This window comes from Coregonus clupeaformis, unplaced genomic scaffold (genome assembly GCF_020615455.1).
Source record: "Coregonus clupeaformis isolate EN_2021a unplaced genomic scaffold, ASM2061545v1 scaf0114, whole genome shotgun sequence".
NCBI classification, from domain to species: domain Eukaryota; kingdom Metazoa; phylum Chordata; class Actinopteri; order Salmoniformes; family Salmonidae; genus Coregonus; species Coregonus clupeaformis.
Genome location: NW_025533569.1, coordinates 130,868 through 152,832, shown reverse-complemented (window position 1 = coordinate 152,832; position 21,965 = coordinate 130,868). Strand labels below are relative to the sequence as shown.

Below are 21,965 nucleotides of genomic sequence, written 5' to 3'. Positions count from 1 at the left end.
CTTTTCAAAGTGGTTGACGAAGTCATCCACAGAGAGAGGAGGAGGGGGAGGAGGATTCAGGAGGGAGGAAAATGTGGCAAAGAGCTTCCTAGGGTTAGAGGCAGATGCTTGGAATTTAGAGTGGTAGAAGGTGGCCTTAGCAGCAGAAACAGATGAAGAAAATGTAGAGAGGAGGGAGTGAAAAGAAGCCAGGTCGGCAGGGAGTTTAGTTTTCTTCCATTTCCGCTCCGCTGCCCGGAGCTCTGTTCTGTGAGCTCGCAATGAGTCATCAAGCCACGGAGCTGGAGGGGAGGGCCGAGCCGGCCGGGAGGATAGGGGACACAGAGAGTCAAAGGATGCAGAAAGGGAGGAGAGGAGGGTTGAGGAGGCAGAATCAGGAGATTGGAGGGAGAAGGATTGAGCAGAGGGAAGAGATGATAGGATGGAAGAGGAGAGAGTAGTGGGAGAGAGAGAGCGAAGGTTGCGGCGGCGCATTACCATCTGTGTAGGGGCAGAGTGAGTAGTGTGGGAGGAGAGCGAGAGAGAAAAGGAAACAAAGTAGTGGTCAGAGACTTGGAGGGGAGTTGCAGTGAGATTAGTAGAGGAGCAGCATCTAGTGAAGATGAGGTCAAGCGTATTGCCTGCCTTGTGAGTAGGGGGGACGGTGAGCGGGTGAGGTCAAAAGAGGAGAGGAGTGGAAAGAAGGAGGCAGAGAGAAATGAGTCAAATGTGGACATAGGGAGGTTGAAATCCCCCAAAACTGTGAGGGGTGAGCCATCCTCAGGGAAGGAACTTATCAAGGCGTCAAGCTCATTGATGAACTCTCCAAGGGAACCTGGAGGGCGATAGATGACAAGGATATTAAGCTTAAATGGGCTAGTGACTGTGACAGCATGGAATTCAAATGAGGAGATAGACAGATGGGTTAGGGGAAAAATTGAGAATGTCCACTTGGGAGAGATGAGGATTCCTGTACCACCACCCCTCTGACCAGATGCTCTCGGGGTATGTGAGAACACATGGTCAGACGAGGAGAGAGCAGTAGGAGTAGCAGTGTTTTCAGTGGTGATCCATGTTTCCGTCAGCGCCAGGAAGTCGAGGGACTGGAGGTTGGCATAGGCTGGGATGAAGTCAGCTTTGTTGGCAGCAGAACGGCAGTTCCAGAGGCTGCCTGCGACCTGGAACTCCACGTGGGTGGTGCGTGCAGGGACCACCAGGTTAGAGAGGCAGCAGCCACGCGGTGTGGTGCGTTTGTGTAGCCTGTGCAGAGAGGAGAGAACAGGGATAGGCAGAGGCATAGTTGACAGGCTGTAGCAAATGGCTACAAAAATGCAGAGGAGATCGGAATGAAATGAGCTGAGCATCTGGGAGCGGAGAGAGCAGGACCTCCCCTCACCAAAACTTCTACCTCAGAAACTAAAATTGTTTCACTGAACCACCCGAACAAAAACTCTCCCAACTTCCACCTTTAGAAATCAGAATTGTTGTGAACCACAGCGGTTCAATGTTTAAAGGAATAGACTCAACCCACTTTATTCAACTATGACACCATAGCTAACTAGCAAGCTAGCATCCAATAACAATAACACACCGTATAGCACCAACACTTGGTCACAACAAACCACCAATAGTGTGATAACACACTAAACAGATCATTCGTGTCTGTGTCAAGTTCCTTTCATGACACAGCAATGATTAGACATTGGCTAGCTAGGACAAGTATATTGTATTTAGCTACTACCGTACAGTTAAGCTGGTAGTAGCTAATCCAGCTAGCAATGGCCACTGTGTTGACTTTGTTTGAAGAACGGCTAGCTGGCTAGCTTCGTGCTACACCCGGCACACAATGGCTATTGTGTTGACTCTAACTCAGTTCGAAAAAACGGCTAGGTAGCTCGCTTCGTGCTACAGCCGGCACTGCCAGGACACAGTAACTACCCACAACAACCCACGATGCTTAGCTATGACGCCGTAGCTAACCTGCAAGCTAGCATCCATTAACACACAATTTAGCATCAATACTTGGTTACGACAAACTGCCAAGAGTGTGTTAGCACACTAAACAGATAATTCAAGTCCGTGTCTAGTTCCTTTCATAACGCATAACGCAGCAAAAATTAAACGTTGGCTAGGACTACATTAACATTTGGAAACAGCTCTCCAGCGTTGCTAATCGATACCAGTAGCTACCCGCTAGCTAGCTAGCCTCGTGCTTTGATACTAACCTACAATTACCTACGGAAGGATGGTAGCTAAGGATGGTAGCTTTCCATTAGCTGTGGTTGCTGATGCGTATATATGGTTGAATCATCAGCATACATGGACACGCTTTGCTTAATGCCAGTGGCAGGTCAATGGTGAAAAGAGTAGAGGGCCTAGAGAGCTGCCCTGCGGAGCACCACACTTTACATGTTTGATGTTAGAGAAGCTTCCAGTAAAGAAAACCCTTTGTTCTATTAGATAGCTCTGAATACACGATATGGCGAAGGTTGAAAAGCCGTAACACCATTTTTTTCAACAACAGGTTATGGTTAATAATATCAAGGCTGCACTGAAATCTAACAGTACAGCTCCCACAATCATCTTATTAGCAATTTGTTTCAACCAAACATCAGTCAGTTGTGTCAGTGCAGTACATGTTGAGTGCCCTTCTCTGTAAGCATGCTGAAAGTCTGTTAATTTATTTACAGAGAAATAGCATTGTATTTGGTCAAAAAAAATTTCCAACAGTTTGCTAAGAGCTGGCAGCAAGCTTATAGATCTGCTGTTAGAACCAGTAAAGGGCACTTTACCACTTTGGTAGCGGAATTACTTTGGCTTCCCTCCAGGCCAGAGGACAAAGACATTCCTCCAGGCTCAGATGAACGATATGACAGCTAGGGGTGGCTATAGAGTTAGCTACCATCCTCAGTAGCTTTCCATCGAAGTTGTCAATGCCAGGAGGTATGTTATTATTGATCGATAACAATTATTTTCCACCTCTCCCAAACTAACTTTACAAAACTCAAATGTGCAATGCTTTTCTTTCATTATTAGTTTTTTATGCATGAATACGATGGCTCACTGTTAGTTGTTGGCATTTCCTGCCTACATTTGCCCACTTGGCAACATCAAAAGGTTTTGTGATGAATAATCTGATTTGATGAAAGATGGCGTTGAATTTGTCTTTCTGCTCATTTCATTTAAACATTTTTCCATCATTCTTTATGATTGATCTTGGCTTCATAATACAGTTTCTTCTTTTTGTTGAGTTTAGTCACATTTCTCAATTTGCAGTAAGTCAGCCAGTCACTTATTAGCCATTTATGTTGCCCCATCTCTTTCAACCATATAGTTTTTCAATTCCTCATCGATCCATGGAGCCTTAACATTTCTAACAGTCAGTTTCTTAACAGGTGCATGTTTATCAATTGGAAGAAGCAATTTCATAATGTATCAAGTGCAGCGTCTGGATGCTTCTTATTAATCACATCAGACCAACAAATATTTTTTAAATCATCTACATAAGAGTCACAGCAAAATCTTTTGTATGATCTCTTATACACTATGTTAGGCCCAGCTTTTGGAACTTTGGCTTTCCTGGACATAGCCACTATATTGTGATCACTGCCTCCAATGGGTACGGACACAGCTTTAGAACAAAGTTCTACAGTATTAGTAAAAATGTGATCAATACATGTGGATGATCTTGTTCCTCTAGTGTTTGTAAACACCCTGGTAGGTTGATTAATAACCTGGCGCTGGTTACAGTGAGAAGCTTCCTCTTGAGCGGACAGCTTGATGAACACCAGTCAATTTTCAGGTCCCCGAGAAAGTAGACCTCTCTGTTTAGATCACATATACTATCAAGCATTTCACACACAATATTTAGATACTGACTGTTAGCACTTGGTGGTCTATAGCAACACCCCAAAAGAAAAGGCTTTAGATGTGCCAAGTGAACCTGCAACCACAACACTTCAATAACACTTGACATAAGCTCTTCTCTAAGCATTACAGGGATATGGCTCTGAATTATATACACTTCTCAAAAAAATAAAGGGAACACTTAAACAACATCCTAGATCTGAATGAATGAAATAATCTTATTAAATACTTTTTTCTTTACATAGTTGAATGTGCTGACAACAAAATCACACAAAAAATATCAATGGAAATCAAATGTATCAACCCATGGAGGTCTGGATTTGGAGTCACCCTCAAATTTATAGTGGAAAACCACACTACAGGCTGATCCAACTTTGATGTAATGTCCTTAAAACAAGTCAAAATGAGGCTCAGTAGTGTGTGTGGCCTCCACGTGCCTGTATGACCTCCCTACAACGCCTGGGCATGCTCCTGATGAGGTGGCGGATGGTCTCCTGAGGGATCTCCTCCCAGACCTTGACTAAAGCATCCGCCAACTCCTGGACAGTCTGTGGTGCAACGTGGCGTTGGTGGATGGAGCGAGACATGATGTCCCAGATGTGCTCAATTGGATTCAGGTCTGGGGAACGGGCGGGCCAGTCCATAGCATCAATGCCTTCCTCTTGTAAGAACTGCTGACACACTCCAGCCACATGAGGTCTAGCATTGTCTTGCATTAGAAGGAACCCAGGGCCAACCGCACCAGCATATGGTCTCACAAGAGGTCTGAGGATCTCATCTCGGTACCTAATGGCAGTCAGGCTACCTCTGGCGAGCACATGGAGGGATGTGCGGCCCCCCAAAGAAATGCCACCCCACACCATGACTGACCCACCGCCAAACCGGTCATGCTGGAGGATGTTGCAGGCAGCAGAACGTTCTCCACGGCGTCTCCAGACTCTCACGTCTGTCACATGTGCTCAGTGTGAACCTGCTTTCATCTGTGAAGAGCACAGGGCGCCAGTGGCGAATTTGCCAATCTTGGTGTTCTCTGGCAAATGCCAAACGTCCTACACGGTGTTGGGCTGTAAGCACAACCCCCACCTGTGGACGTCGGGCCCTCATACCACCCTCATGGAGTCTGTTTCTGACCGTTTGAGCAGACACATGCACATTTGTGGCCTGCTGGAGGTCATTTTGCAGGGCTCTGGCAGTGCTCCTCCTGCTCCTCCTTGCACAAAGGCGGAGGTAGCGGTCCTGCTGCTGGGTTGTTGCCCTCTTACGGCCGCCTCCACGTCTCCTGATGTACTGGCCTGTCTCCTGGTAGCGCCTCCATGCTCTGGACACTACGCTGACAGACACAGCAAACCTTCTTGCCACAGCTCGCATTGATGTGCCATCCTGGATGAGCTGCACTACCTGAGCCACTTGTGTGGGTTGTAGACTCCATCTCATGCTACCACTAGAGTGAAAGCACCGCCAGCATTCAAAAGTGACCAAAACATCAGCCAGGAAGCATAGGAACTGAGAAGTGGTCTGTGGTCACCACCTGCATAACCACTTCTTTATTGTGGATGTCTTGCTAATTGCCTATAATTTCCACCTGTTGTCTCTTCCATTTGCACAACAGCATGTGAAATGTATTGTCAATCAGTGTTGCTTCCTAAGTGGACAGTTTGATTTCACAGATGTGTGATTGACTTGGAGTTACATTGTGTTGTTTAAATGTTCCCCTTATTTTTTTGAGCAGTATATATATATATATATATCACACATATACAGTGAGGGAAAAAAGTATTTGATCCCCTGCTGATTTTGTACGTTTGCCCACTGACAAAGACATGATCAGTCTATCATTTTAATGGTAGGTTTATTTGAACATTGAGAGACAGAATAACAACAACAAAATCCAGAAAAACGCATGTCAAAAATGTTATGAATTGATTTGCATTTTAATGAGGGAAATTAGTATTTGACCCCTCTGCAAAACATGACTTAGTACTTGGTGGCAAAACCCTTGTTGGCAATCAGAGGTCAGACGTTTCTTGTAGTTGGCTACCAGGTATGCACACATCTCAGGAGGGATTTTGTCCCACTCCTCTTTGCAGATCTTCTCCAAGTCATTAAGGTTTCGAGCCTGACGTTTGGCAACTCGAACCTTCAGCTCCCTCCACAAATGTTCTATGGGATTAAGGTCTGGAGACTGGCTAGGCCACTCGAGGACCTTAATGTGCTTCTTCTTGAGCCACTCCTTTGTTGCCTTGGCCGTGTGTTTTGGGTCATTGTCATGCTGGAATACCCATCCACGACCCATTTTCAATGCCCTGGCTGAGGGAAGGAGGTTCTCACCCAAGATTTGACGGTACATGGCCCCGCCCATCGTCCCTTTGATGCAGTGAAGTTGTCCTGTTCCCTTAGCAGAAAAACACCCCCAAAGCATAATGTTTCCACCTCCATGTTTGACGGTGGGGATGGTGTTCTTGGGGTCATAGCCAGCATTTCTCCTCCTCCAAACACGGCGAGTTGAGTTGATGCCAAAGAGCTCGATTTTGGTCTCATCTGACCACAAACTTTCACCCAGTTCTCCTCTGAATCATTCAGATGTTCATTGGCAAACTTCAGACGGGCCTGTATATGTGCTTTCTTGAGCAGGGGGACCTTGCAGGAGCTGAAAGATTTCAGTCCTTCATGGCATAGTGTGTTACCAATTGTTTTCTTGGTGACTATGGTCCCAGCTGCCTTGATATCATTGACTAGATCCTCCCGTGTAGTTCTGGGCTGATTCCTGACCGTTCTCATGATCATTGCGACTCCACGAGGTGAGATCTTGCATGGAGCCCCAGGCCGAGGGAGATTTGACAGTTATTTTGTGTGTCTTCCATTTGCGAATAATCGCACCAACTGTTGTCATCTTCTCACCAAGCTGCTTGGCGATGGTCTTGTAGCCCATTCCAGCCTTGTGTAGGTCTACAATCTTGTCCCTGACATCCTTGGAGAGCTCTTTTGGTCTTGGCCATGGTGGAGAGTTTGGAATCTGATTGATTGATTGATTGCTTTTGTGGACAGGTGTCTTTTATACAGGTAACACGCTGAGATTAGGAGCACTCCCTGTAAGAGAGTGCTCCTAATCTCAGCTCGTTACCTGTATAAAAGATACCTGGGAGCCAGAAATCTTTCTGATTGAGAGGGGGGTCAAATACTTATTTCCCTCATTAAAATGCAAATCAACTTATAACATTTTTGACATGCTTTTTTCTGGATTTTTTTGTTGTTATTCTGTCTCTCACTGTTCAAATAAACCTACCATTAAAATGATAGACTGATCATGTCTTTGTCAGTGGGCAAACGTACAAAATCAGCAGGGGATCAAATACTTTTTTCCCTCACTAATATATATATCTATATATATCACACACACACACACACACTACCAGTCAAAAGTTTGGACACACCTACTCATTCCAGGGCTTTTCTATATTTTTACTATTTTTTACATTGTAGAATAATAGTGAAAACATCAAAACTATGAAATAACACATGGAATCATGTAGTAACAAAAAAAAGTGTTAAACAGAGATATACATAAAACTGAAAAGAGCAAACAAAGCAAGATAAAAATATATACATTCAGTAGTCCATTAATCAATTGGTGTGTGTGTGCTGCGGGTTTGAAGCTAAGAACCCATAGGATTGGCTCTCTCATCCCTTCCAGGCTTCTGGGAGGGAGGGTGGACAATGAGCCTGTCATAGCGGATGTAAGCAATGTCCCCACGCGCTCTGGCAGCTTTCATGGCTGAGAAATTCAATCAATCAATCAATTTTATTTTATATAGCCCTTCGTACATCAGCTAATATCTCGAAGTGCTGTACAGAAACCCAGCCTAAAACCCCAAACAGCTAGTAATGCAGGTGTAGAAGCACGGTGGCTAGGAAAAACTCCCTAGAAAGGCCAAAACCTAGGAAGAAACCTAGAGAGGAACCAGGCTATGAGGGGTGGCCAGTCCTCTTCTGGCTGTGCCGGGTGGAGATTATAACAGAACCATGCCAAGATGTTCAAAAATGTTCATAAGTGACAAGCATGGTCAAATAATAATCAGGAATAAATCTCAGTTGGCTTTTCATAGCCGATCATTAAGAGTTGAAAACAGCAGGTCTGGGACAGGTAGGGGTTCCATAACCGCAGGCAGAACAGTTGAAACTGGAATAGCAGCAAGGCCAGGCGGACTGGGGACAGCAAGGAGTCACCACGGCCGGTAGTCCCGACGTATGGTCCTAGGGCTCAGGTCTCTCAGTTGGCTTTTCATAGCCGATCATTAAGAGTTGAAAACAGCAGGTCTGGGACAGGTAGGGGTTTCGTAACCGCAGACAGAACAGTTGAAACTGGAATAGCAGCAAGGCCAGGCGGACTGGGGACAGCAAGGTGAAATTCTTTCCTCTTCTGGCGCACAGCTTCAGGATAGTCGTTGTTGAGGAAGATATACGTTCCTCTTAAGTTCTTGGCTCTTTCCAGAACAGCTACCTTGTCCTTGAACCTCAGGAACTTGACCACTATCGGCCTGGGCCTGTCACCTGGGCCGGTGGTGTGTTTTCCAGTCCTGTGGGCGTGGTCTCCCGCAATCTTCCTGTGGTCTATCTTTTAATTTCTCAGAGATCATTTCTCTCACTTTGTCCTCAGACTCCGTCCAGGTCACGTGGAGATTCTGCAATTCCGTTCACAACCATTTGTTCCACCTTGATTGTCCCTAGAGATTTATCCGTCATTGTTATCATGGATTTACACACATAACTGATGTCCTCTCTCAATGACTTACAGATTGCTGTCATCTTGCCGTTCTCCTGTATAAAATCATTGAGCTGACCCTGGGAGAACTGCAAACTGTTCTTCAGGTCATGGACCTCTCTGGTCAGGTCGTCCATTCTTTTATTAGTTGAATGCACCAGTATTTCGACAAAACACTTGAAGCTATTTTATTTTTGTAATAACTGCTTGTAGAACTATTTTTGTTTGTTTAAAACAGGGTTCTTCAATCCTGGTCCTGGAGGGCCGAAACACCTCTGTTTTTCATCCTCTCCTTCTAATCAGGGGCTAATTCAGACCTGGGAAAACCAGGTGAGTGCAATTAACTACCAGGTAGAAATAAAAAACAGAAGTGTTTCGGCCCTCCAGGACCAGGATTGAAGAACCCTGGTTTAAAAGATCCTTCACGTGATAGAGAGACACCACTGTCCTCAATGGTACTCCCACCGGCTTTGGTATTTGTCATGGTAGCTAGCAACGTAGGTTACGCTGTTACTCCTCACAGTTCCAGACAGGGCAGGTCACAGGGAAGATTGAAAACAACAATCAGCAGGGATCTTGACAGCCACAAACTCGGGACAATCCGCTGTCTCAGCCACAATGGCTAACCGCGTCGAGGGTTGCGTTCAAGCCCTGAAGAAAACCCTGCTAGCATGATAGGCAGCTAGCTAAATAGCTCCTCAGACCCGGCCTTGGTTGGCAGAATCACTGGACAGAGACTAGCAGTCCCAGCAACTGATGCCAACTGCGTGGCGGGATCCAAACTAAAAAGGTAGCTAGCTACTAAGAAACTTTCCAATACACTTTCAAAACGACTAACTTTTCTAAACAGCAAAACCGAGCTCTCCCTCATTCCGCGTTCAACAGGAAGAAATGATAGTTATTACAAAATAATTATGGGTAAATATTGCACAATCCAGGTGTGCAAAGCTCTTAGACTTACCCAAGAAGACTCACAACTGTAATCAATGCCAAAGGTGTTTCTATCATGTATTGACTCAGGGAGCTGAATACTTATACAACTATGTTTTAGTTATTGTATTTTTATTAATTTTTTCCACTTTGGCATTTAGTGTTTTGTGTAGATTGACAATTAAATCAATTTTAATCCCACTTTGTAACACAAAATGTGAAGAAATACTACTTTTGCAAGGCACTGTATGGATGAATCTCCTTGTTACAGGACCGGCGTATTGAGGAGCTCACGCTGCTCTTAGTCCAGTGCAGACAGTTCAGAGACGTTGTGACCCCAAGACAAGGTAACAGCAATCTCCCCTACCATACATAGTACTACACTAGTTATTGATTGTTTTAATTAAAAGCCACCAAAACGGTAAAACATTCCTTACATTCAAATGTATAATGAACCAGAGAAAGCAAAACATTTCCATTACTCACGATGGTATGAAGCAATTACCCTCCCTCTTCGATAGCTCCACCCACTATACTCTCAGTACCCAATGAGAGGACTCCGTCAAGCTTGGTATCCAATGAGAGGACTCCATCGAGCAGCAGTGAGGAAGAGGAGCATGGAGTTGTGATGTCAGTTCCTCCCGGTGCACTCCCAGAGAACACAAAGACTGAGGTGGGTCAGAGGAAGGGGAATGTTCAGATGGGGGGAAAAATGTGTTCTCTCAGCCCCAAGCATACACTGACAATTATTCTAGTTTTCAGTATCACCATAATATGAAGAAGGTAGAAAGTGCCTTTGGATGAAAACATGATCGATCCTGCCCAATAAGGTTCAGAAGCCTCATTTTCCCACAAGTCTGCTGACTGTTCAACTAGAGGTTATGACACTAGTCATATTCCTCATTCCCTGTCCTTATCTCCATCTCTCCTCTGGTCCAGATGTCCTTCAGCAGTTCATCCCCCCAGCTCGTGTCCCACCTGCCAGCCCAGAAGGAGAGAGAACTCTGGTGAGACTCTGGGAATGGAACACCTTTTATCTGACTTATTTAAGAGATCTATGGGACTGCACTTATCAACATATTTCGTTGTGAATTGAATGATCAGATGATCATGTATTTTTATCAGGAGACAGCCCCGACTTTTATCAAGCAGTATGAACAACCTACAGAATGGATCTTCATCCAAGGTAGAGGAGACATTTTCACTTGACACCATTTACTGCCCAGAGTGGGAAAGTCTGACTAGAAAGCGCTTTACACCTTTCTCCTCAATCTGTATCACAGCACTAACTCCTTGTCATCTAATGATTGTTCTTCACCTTTCTTACATCTAGTATGTAGTGGTGATTCCTGTAGAGGCTGAAGTGTCTGCTGAGGTATTATTACTGGTAACAAAACTCTTCACTTTTCATATCTAACCATTACTGTTCTCTTTCTTGTGTTTGGGTTACACTTCTGACCAATGATTGTTTTGTGTCTTGTCAATCAGAATTTGATAGAAAATAAATCAATGACTTAAAAGTAAAATAAAACATTTGTATTGGTCTAATTGTTTCATTTATCTGTGTTTGTTCTCCAGAATGGGCCTGTAGATAACAGGCACCAGACCCTGCCGTTGAAGGCCTCCCTCCCAGAGCATAATGGAGAGGGAGAGTGCAGTGAGACACAGAGCCAGAGGTCTCCAGAGGGGAGTGAAGATGGAGACTCAAGTAAGCCTAAAGAAGCACTACCTGCCACACAGACTGTCCATAAGTGCTTCAGATACCTTCACCTCAGAATATATTGTAGGATTCAATGTGTCTTATGTTGCATGGTGGACAGACCTGTTCTGAGAAACCATCTATGCTTAGGTCTGGCCCCTTCTACACCACAGAGCACAAAGCCCCTGATATCAGATCAGACCAAGACTTGGTCCTCCCTTTGAGACAGGGCAACTACACAGGTCTCTGATTAGTTGTACTGTGATCAAAGCTAATAGGGGAGAGGCCCCAGCCAGAGCAAAGGTTTTCAGGGATATTCCTGACTGCCTGACATATACCATGTTCACAGCCCCAACATCTTTCTGATCGACCACACGCAACCCAACCCCATCCTCTCTCTCTCACAGACCACGCTTACCCCAATTCCACTTTCTCTTTCTAAATTACCAAGGTCCACACAACCCCACCCTCTCTCACGGACCACACTCACCCCAACTCCACCCTGGGCTTTGGAGTGGCAGGAATCAAGTCCAAGAGTATATGATCCTCCCACAAAATTAATCTATATTGGCCTCCCAGCTGTAACTGGTGCCATATCGTGGCAGAGGTGGGATTTTGTGCTGTGCACATGGACCGGCACAGGCCCAGCAGCTGGAACCACTTTCTATGTGCTCTCTCTCCTATTGGGTGGTCGGTTAGACCCAAAGGCCTCCAATATAAACATGAGAAAGCAAAGCTCTACCAATCCCCTAGTGGGCCTATCTGTGAGTCTTACTGGGGTCCAACACATAACGAAAAATACATTACAGACAAAATACTTTCAATTGATATACACAACATGTTCATGTTTTTAAATGTGTGTGTTTGTGTGTGTGCGCATCTATCAGTTACACATACATGTCAGTAGATACACACAACAAGTAGGTCACATGGGGGAGAGGCATTGTGCCATGAGGTGTTGCTTTATTTGTTTTTTGAAACCAGGTTTGCTCTTCACTTGCGCTATATAAGATGGAAGGGAGTTCCATGCACTCATGGCTCTGTATAATACTGTACGTTTCCTTGAATTTGTTCTGGACCTGGGGACTGTGAAAAGACCCCTGGTGGGGTAAGTGTGTGTGTCAGTGCTGTGTGTAAGTTGACTATGCAAACAATATGGAATTTCCAACACATTGTTTATCTTTCAGGGATTTGTACACGTAGGGTGTCCATGGCACTAGCTATGAGCTAATTAACATGTTTGTGCTAGTTATCTCTCCACAGGCTATTGGCAATAAACATAATTCACTTTATTTTTTATTTTGACAGTCATTAAGATTGAGGTCTTTTTGAAGGTTCACTGCCTGTATAAAACGTATTTTCACACAAAGATAACATCAGCTATTTGTTTTGCTGCCCTGGAAAGAAATTACTTTTTGAACCAGTTGATTGCTTTTATTCGTGCATTGTACATTTTCAAGAGCAACTCAAATGAAAGCTAAACCAGAACCTTCGCCCACATGTAAACTTCCGATTGAAATTATTAAATGTTTCAATGATGGATACACAACTAGATAATAAAGATCATTTTTGTTGATCTTTCCCCCCTTCTTACAGGAAAGACAGAGAAAATGGACGACACCTCATCCTCTGACCTTTCACCCCAGTCTTCAGGGGCGGAGTCAGGTCAACGGACTATTGGCTCACCAGAACACCTGAAGAACAATAACAGTATCAGGAAGCTCTGGGGAAAGTGAGTGGGTATAATGTTTATTTTTTGGGATAAAATATATACAGTAAATTGAGCATATACCTCACCTAAAATGGCAAGCTTAGGGATGTGAATGACACCCAAGTCTTGCATATTATGTACAGTATGTCTATGAAATAAAATAATGTCCTCTCCTCCAGAATCAGGCGGACCCAGTCAGGGGGTCTGCAGGGGGAGGACCTGGAACCAAACCAGTTTAGGAGAGGGGGGCTGCGTGCCACAGCGGGGCCAAGACTCACCCGGACCCCTGAGTCTGGCAGTTCTGTTCGGTAAGACTGGGTTTACGGGATAACTCCTTGACACCACCTAATTCCCCAATAGATTATTGCCATGAAATAACAATGTGGTAACACTTTATTTAGATAGTCCATCTGTAGATGCTCTACAGACTATCAGTAAAATTTCTACTAACCCTAACCTTAACCCTTACCCTAACCCTTATTAAACCTAACCGTAACCTTAGCAAGCAGTTGCTTATCAACAGATAGCTTGTTGATAGTATGACCATCTGTAGAGCATCTACAGATGGAAATTCCGGACTATCCAAATAAGGTGTGACCCAATATGTGACCGACCGCCTCGATTTGGTCTTATGTAGCAACATTTGAAATGGTGTTTTTTTTACATTGGATAAAAGTAGAGGCTCAGAGCTAGAAAATGGTACATCATACACTGCAGTTGAGGAACAAATGGGAATTTAATTCTGCTTTGAAAGTTGATAAACTTGTAACCCCACTTTTGAGAAAAAGGCCCTTGAATGTTTTGGGACACCTACTGGAGAGCTCTTCTTTGCCTGCACCCATTCAGCATCGTTCACACACTCTTAAGCCTTAGCCCCACCCATCTATTTAAGGATTCACATGTGAGGTCATGTGCTAAACAGTGAGTACGGTAGTGTACAACCAAAGATTTCAAGACTAAAGGCTGGTTTATACTACTTCTATCAACATGTCTGTATACAGTTGTTGCAGTGACATCATAAAATGCCATTTAGTAGACGCTTTTATCCAAAGTGACTTACAGTCATGCGTGCATACATTTTTTTGTGTGTATGGGTGGTCCCGGGGAATCGAACCCACTACCTTGGCTTTACAAGCGCCGTGCTCTACCAGCTGAGCTACAGAGGACCACGTCATGAACATTCTATTGTCGTCCGACATCAAACTTTGTCGTTATGAAAAATGTAGTTAGTTTCTAGCTTGTTAGAAGGTGTAAACTGTACAGTGAAATGGTTACTTGCATAGTGGAGTCTTTTGATTAGACAGGTAGCTAGCTAAACGATGAACCATAATACCAACTCATATTGTTGCTACCCTTCATGAATCTACAGGTAGCTAAAGCTAACCAACTAGCTAGGTTCAATGTTAGCCTAATGTCAGCTAGCTAGCTATCACTAGCAATGTAAATGGCTCTGAGGTATGAATAACATTACTACACAGATCATACACGTAATGTTAAATAGCTAGCCAGCCAGCTAACGTTAGCTAGTAGCTAACAGTACACTTTAACTTGCAATGAAAACAACTTTCTAACAACATTTGAAACGTATAATATCTGAAAATGTAACTAGGTAGACTCTCTTACCCGCATACATGGATGAACGCTGCTCCCTCTCTGTCACAGATGCCATTGTTGCCCTTAGTTTGAAGATGTAATCCAGACAGGTGTTTTATACAACAGCTTTCTGTTTTCTCTTTCTGACTCCCTCTGCATTTGCAATCAAATGCCTGAATTTTCTCCATCTCCTTAGCTATCATACTCCGGGAATTTCACTGATTTCAAAACTCTGTCCTCCAGAAAGTGGAGAGCCTTAGCAACACTTGTGCAGTTCTTTGTGATATCTTTCAAAAAAAGCCACTTTAGAAAGGATTACCTACACATACTAAGCAGCTCATGTTATAGACAGAAGAGTGCTACATGGCTGAACAATCCGAACTCATCTCTCAGCATGTCCAGCCCAACCATTATCTCAGCCAATCATGACTAGTGGGAAGGTTCCTGACTTTTTCCGTGGTTAAACCAACTAGGCTGGAATAAAAATAAAATAAAAAGGAATTTACAGACGGCATACAATTTGTTTTTAAGGCACATGAAAGTTCACATGTTCCAGAACGCATTTCTGCCAAAAAGTTTTTTTTATAAAACATTTTTTAAATAACGTTCAAATGCCTCTCCTGTGAAGTAGTGATGCGTGACATACGCCTAGTTTCCTGAAATGAGTCGCATGTTTGCTTCTGCACCTGTTTCAATATAGGGAATACTGTTCACATTGTATAGATGTTGAATAGGCCATATACAATGCATGTAGACAGAAGCAAAACAAGGTTTTCTATCAGTGTTCTCTCATGTATTCTTAATCTAATTTCTCTCATTCTGTCTTTCAGGGATATGAACACTCCATTCAGCCAGTGGACCAGGGAGCAGGTGTGTGGTTGGCTGGAGGACTATGGTCTGGGTCAGTACGTCAACCTGACCCGGCAGTGGGTCGACAACGGACAGACTCTCCTGTCCGCCAGGCCGCAGGACTTTGAGAAGGTCATTGAGGGAGAGAGGGTTGCTACCCTGATGAACTTAAAAACATACAAAATTGTTGCTTGTATGGTGTCCATATTAGGACAGCCTCAGGGTCACAAGTAGGTTGTGTCAGTCACTCAGAACTTGTCAGTCTCATCAGGATTCCTTATATAGACACTGCTTTGTCTTAATACTCTCTGGAGAACATGTAACACTGCAGGAATCAAGATCATGTTTTATAAACATAGTCATTGATTGGCTTTGGGAAACCACAGTAAAACCTTCCATGCAAACAAATGCAGTGACAACCATATTGCTCCAAATGCAGGTTGTTTGGGAACGTTATTTTATTGTAAATGTTTCTGTGTCCACAGGAAATGGGTATCAAACACCCGCTACACAGGAAGAAACTACAGCTGGCTCTGAGGGGGTTCGGTACTAAAGCCATGGAGAAGTCCTCTGACCTGGACCACATCTGGGTTACACGTACGTCTACAACTTAAACTGTACTATTAAAATCTACCATATTCAGACAGAAGTGTGGTATTTGAGGTGAACAATGAGTCAACTATATTGTCTGTACGATATTTTGTTGGAAAATATTCCTTGTTTAAAATGAAGTTAAAATGGTTAACTCTGATTGGTCACATGCAGGATGGTTGGATGACATAGGCCTTCCTCAGTACAAGGACCAGTTCCACGAGGGACGAGTGGATGGCAGGATGCTCCAGTATCTCACTGTGGTAAGGCTAAACAATTAGATGTTTTAAAGTGAATCCTACAAAAAACATTGGGAGTTAACGTGCTCTCATCTGATATCATCACCATTATTATGCCATTAGTGTAAAAGGGGTCCCATACAGTGAATACACCCTAGCTTACCTACTGAACTACAGTGAATACACCCTAGTTTTCATACTGAACTACAGTGAATACACCCTAGCTTACATACTGAACTACAGTGAATACACCCTAGCTTACATACTGAAATACAGTGAATACACCCTAGCTTACATACTGAACTACAGTGAATAAACCCTAGCTTACCTACTGAACTACAGTGAATAAACCCTAGCTTACCTACTGAACTACAGTGAATACATCCTAGCTTACCTACTGAAATACAGTGAATACACCCTAGCTTACCTACTGAAATACAGTGAATACACCCTAGCTTACCTACTGAAATACAGTGAATACACCCTAGCTTACCTACTGAACTAAAGTAATTGAACTGTTTCCCAGAATGACCTGCTTTTCCTGAAGGTGACCAGTCAGCTCCATCACCTCAGTATAAAGTGTGCTATCCACGTCCTACACGTCAACAAGTTCAACCCCCACTGCCTCCGACGCAGGCCTGGGGAGGAGGTGAGAGGGAGGGGACCCTGAAGTGGGGGGAGGAGGGAAATGAGTGACTGAGGAGAGAAGCAAAAGTTGGAAGGATGGATGAAAAATTAGTTAAGATTTGTTTAATGATAAGATTTTACTGCTCAGTGGATGAACTCTCTCATTTCTCTCTCTCCTTGGTCAGAGGAACCCCTCTCCCTCAGAGGTGATCCAATGGTCCAACCATCGTGTGATGGAGTGGCTTCGGGCAGTGGACCTGGCTGAGTATGCACCCAACCTACGGGGCAGTGGGGTCCATGGAGGTCTCATTGTGAGTGGACTGCACCTCAGAACCATGTATGCGTCCCAATTCCCCAAACTTTTCTGAAGTGTGCAGTTGCACACCCCCCGTCATTTGCAAGTCCACACTTTGGAAGAAGAGTGGAGAATCGGGATGCAGCCTAAGTCACTTAAAAATGATGTGTTCCTACCTGAGTGAGCTCCAGCCCTCTCCTCTACCCCTGTACTTTAGATTCTGGAGCCGCGGTTCACCTCTGAGACCCTGGCCATGCTGCTGAACATCCCCCCTCAGAAGACACTGCTCCGCCGCCACCTGGCCACCGCCTTTACCGCACTGGTGGGGACACAGGCCACTCTGGAGAAACGGGAGTACGCCAACGCCACCGGCCATGCACCCCTCACCACCACCGCCAAAGTCCGGGTACGACTGCTGTGTGTCCATGGAAGAAGGCCTGTGATTACTGTATAATGTGCTGTGAGCACTGTGTCCATTTTAATGAAATCTGCCTAATTTGCTGTTATTGAGAGTTTTAGATATAATCCGCAGTAGTTATTTTTCAATGTACAAATTGTGTACAGAGAACCCTAGCTTAAGCCCTTTCTTCCTGTATTATTTCAGCCCAAGAAGCTTGGTTTCACCCACTTCAGTCACCTGAGGAAGAGGAGGCCGGATGACTTGGCGGACTACATCTGCCCTATAGACAGTGGGGGCCTTTCGGCCATGAATGGGGTTTCCCACCGGCCGTACGCAGCGGTCCGAGGCCTCAGCCCCATCCTGGACAGAGAGCCAGAGAGACTGGAGCAGGTGGGGCCCAAAAGCTGACACTGACGCTCCCCTCAGCCAATGACTGCAAGTCGTACAGCTTTTAACCCCGCCCCACATGCCTTTGTGAACACGCCCCCGCTCTCCCTGAATCAAGGTGGTGATTTTGTGATTCAGTGGAAATTCTAACGCAGTGATTTTATCACCAAATGGTGATTCGCTGGACAAGCTAGTGTGTGTGTGTGTGTATACATATAATGAATATCAGCTGGATGTGCTAATTGGGTATTCGCTGGATATGCTTACCAAGTAACTGACCTGGATATGTTGAAATCATGACTGACCTGACAGGCTAAATTATGATTCATAATTTTACGGTTGTATAATGGTTCCCTTTGAAAGCCGCTCTGCATTCCTGGCAAAATGAAATGGATTCAGCTTTCCTTTCTTCTTTCTTCTGCCATTGCTTCAGAACATCAACATGATGTGTTACTGACCATTGCAGCCTTCCTCCTTACCTTGCTGGATTCAGCTTAGCTATCAACTGCCTTTCTTGAGTTATGGTACAATGTACACATGAATACCAATTATATAAGCTTGTTTGATTTATTTGGTTATATTTAATAACTTGCAAAAATTCACAGTATACAAGGTGCTCTCATGATAATGCAGGTTTGCGCACAATAACCACTCAATTGGCCTATAATTATATATTGAAAATAAAGAATAATTTGCAGGTGATTGTTTTTTGTATGCTGCATGTTTGATAGTTTAGTTCATTTTAATTTTAGACCTAAATCCTAAATGCATTATTGGGGTAAAGGCCAAACTAACCAATATTGACTCTTTGAAACAAAGTGCTCTTGCTGACTCTACTATATCAAACATAACGGATTATAGACAATAATAATGCTACTGCGGCTTCAAATAATTTTCCCGATAATGCTCACCTGAATTTACAGCATTGTTACATGTTTACTGTTGTATACTATCACGTGACTGGTAAGCCATGAATGCTAAAGTTTTCAGAATGCTGATAATATTCCATCAGGCATCCACTGAGGACAGTTCTGTCTCCAGCTCAGACACTGAGGACAACATGGTGAGTTTCAGCATTGTTTTTCAGAGAACTAAAGATGTGTTCTTTATAATACAGTATTTCATTTTCCCCCATGGTGTTTCAGTGATGCTATGGCTCAAGTTATAACTGCTAGGTGGAGTATTATTCAGTATGTTGGACTACTGTTACGTACCATGCTCCTTTCTCCATATTATTGCAACATTATGGTCTTCATTGTATCCTCAGGTCCTTCATTAAAGTCATGCTTTAACATCTGTGTAGTCTACCTACAGTGAGGGAAAAAAGTATTTGATCCCCTGCTGATTTTGTACGTTTGCCCACTGACAAAGACATGATCAGTCTATAATTTTAATGGTAGGTTTATTTGAACAGTGAGAGACAGAATAACAACAAAAAAATCCAGAAAAATGCATGTCAAAAATGTTATAAATTGATTTGCATTTTAATGAGGGAAATAGGTATTTGACCCCTCTGTAAAACATGACTTAGTACTTGGTGGCAAAACCCTTGTTGGCAATCACAGAGGACAGACGTTTCTTGTAGTTGGCCACCAGGTTTGCACACATCTCAGGAGGGATTTTGTCCCACTCCTCTTTGCAGATCTTCTCCAAGTCATTAAGGTTTCGAGCCTGACGTTTGGCAACTCGAACCTTCAGCTCCCTCCACAGATTTTCTATGGGATTAAGGTCTGGAGACTGGCTAGGCCACTCCAGGACCTTAATGTGCTTCTTCTTGAGCCACTCCTTTGTTGCCTTGGCCGTGTGTTTTGGGTCATTGTCATGCTGGAATACCCATCCACGACCCATTTTCAATGCCCTGGCTGAGGGATATCACCCAAGATTTGATGGTACATGGCCCCGTCCATCGTCCCTTTAATGCGGTGAAGTTGTCTTGTCCCCTTAGCAGAAAAACATCCCCAAAGCATAATGTTTCCACCTCCATGTTTGACGGTGGGGATGGTGTTCTTGGGGTCATAGGCAGCATTCCTCCTCCTCCAAACACAGCGAGTTGAGTTGATGCCAAAGAGCTTGATTTTGGTCTCATCTGACCACAACACTTTCACCCAGTTCTCCTCTGAATCATTCAGATGTTCATTGGCAAACTTCATACGGCCCTGTATATGTGCTTTCTTGAGCAGGGGGACCTTGCGGGCGCTGCAGGATTTCAGTCCTTCACGGCGTAGTGTTTTACCAATTGTTTTCTTGGTGACTATGGTCCCAGCTGCCTTGAGATCATTGAAAAGATCATCCCATGTAGGTCTGGGCTGATTCCTCACCATTCTCATGATCATTGCAACTCCACGAGGTGAGATTTTGCATGGAGCCCCAGGCCGAGGGAGATTGACAGTTATTTTGTGTTTCTTCCATTTACGAATAATCGCACCAGCTGTTGTCACCTTCTCACCAAGCTGCTTGGCGATGGTCTTGTAGCCCATTCCAGCCTTGTGTAGGTCTACAATCTTGTCCCTGACATCCTTGGAGAGCTCTTTGGTCTTGGCCATGGTGGAGAGTTTGGAATCTGATTGATTGATTGCTTCTGTGGACAGGTGTCTTTTATACAGGTAACAAACTGAGATTAGGAGCACTCCCTTTAATAGTGTGCTCCTAATCTCAGCTCGTTACCTGTATAAAAGACACCTGGGAGCCAGAAATCTTTCTGATTGAGAGGGGGTCAAATACTTATTTCCCTCATTAAAATGCAAATCAATTTATAACATTTTTGACATGCTTTTTTCTGGATTTTTTTGTTATTCTGTCTCTCACTGTTCAAATAAACCTACCATTAAAATTATAGACTGATAATTTCTTTGTCAGTGGGCAAACATACAAAATCAGCAGGGGATCAAATACTTTTTTCCCTCACTATGTGTTATTCCAGTGTAAAGAGACAATGGTGTGAACAGATTCTGCTTTGGAACTTGTGAGAAGCAGAAACCAAACCAGCAGAAAGTGCCAGAAAGCCCTCTGTGTACTCACCCTCATGAAGATCTGAAGTGGAGGATGGCTCTCTGAAGGATAGTTTTCGGTCAAAACCCCACACCATTTATTCAGCTATGATAGAGGGAAATCAATGGCAATAAAAAAAATATATATATATAGTACCAGTCAAAAGTTTGGACACACCTACTCATTCAAGGCTTTTTCTTTTTGTACTATTTTCTACATTGTAGAATAACCGTGTGTGTGTGTGTGTGTATATATATACATATATATACACACACAGCATATCAATGCAACTTCTTTGATCAAACATGTTCAAAAATGTTATTCAGTTAATTATGACATTGAGTGACTTCCTTTTATATGTAAATAATAATAATAAAAAAGGCCAATGTATCCAACAGTTGGATTGGAAGAACAAAACATGAATGGCCATTTCAGACACTATTAGAATACCAACTTCTTGAAAAGTACAAACAGGATGACATGGTATCTTTATTGGGAAAGAAGTGCATAAAACAATTGAAAAACATTCTATGGCAATTCACATTAGGAATTTGCTTGTGTTTCGTCATTAGCAGTTGGAGGAATGTCACATGATTTATCCCAGCTTCAGGTGATCATTTCACTCATCTGCTTGTCCACGACTGATTTTGTAGACATGGCAGCAAAAGTTATTCTTCATCTGTTCAATATGAACAATTATATCTCTGTCAAAGAATAGTTCATGACTATGTCTGAAACGAAAAAAGGAGATGTTAATAATAAAAAATAAATAAGTCCTGTGATCTGTTTGCCTGGTCTAACATTGCCCTCTACTGGTTTAAAATAAAAAGGCAAGGACATGTCTCATGATTGGATTCCCTTTTTATTTGAGTTTTATAGAATTGAATAACAAAGGAGGAATAACCATGTTAGACAAGTATTTTAAAACAAAGGCTCAGAGTAAAGGTAAACCATTTTTTCCAATGTTTCCACCTTTCATTCTCATTACAATACATATAATAGACATTGTCTAAATCAAGTGTTTGACCTCGTTTCCTGGTTAGTATGTACA

General features: G+C 43.5%; 1 protein-coding gene across 9 annotated transcripts in view; it reads left to right on the top strand.

The window, feature by feature from the left end:
* Positions 1-19,220, top strand: part of LOC121582920 (liprin-beta-2) — a 34,267-nt gene extending 15,047 nt beyond the window's left edge. For 6 of the 9 annotated variants that reach the window (XM_041899082.2, XM_041899081.2, XM_041899076.2 and 3 more), the window contains 15 exons: positions 9,807-9,882; positions 10,057-10,208; positions 10,475-10,542; positions 10,661-10,721; positions 10,869-10,922; positions 11,114-11,243; positions 12,831-12,966; positions 13,125-13,253; positions 15,369-15,519; positions 15,873-15,984; positions 16,153-16,241; positions 16,744-16,866; positions 17,030-17,155; positions 17,357-17,545; positions 17,744-19,220. In XM_041899082.2, coding sequence (XP_041755016.1) covers positions 9,807-9,882; positions 10,057-10,208; positions 10,475-10,542; positions 10,661-10,721; positions 10,869-10,922; positions 11,114-11,243; positions 12,831-12,966; positions 13,125-13,253; positions 15,369-15,519; positions 15,873-15,984; positions 16,153-16,241; positions 16,744-16,866; positions 17,030-17,155; positions 17,357-17,545; positions 17,744-17,947 — 1,800 coding nt within the window. In that variant the 3' untranslated portion in view covers positions 17,948-19,220. The remainder of the gene's footprint in view (positions 1-9,806; positions 9,883-10,056; positions 10,209-10,474; positions 10,543-10,660; positions 10,722-10,868; positions 10,923-11,113; positions 11,244-12,830; positions 12,967-13,124; positions 13,254-15,368; positions 15,520-15,872; positions 15,985-16,152; positions 16,242-16,743; positions 16,867-17,029; positions 17,156-17,356; positions 17,546-17,743) is intronic. The other 3 variants (XM_041899074.2, XM_041899078.2, XM_041899077.2) reach the window with 3 other exon arrangements.
* The last annotated feature ends 2,745 nt before the right edge of the window (positions 19,221-21,965 follow it).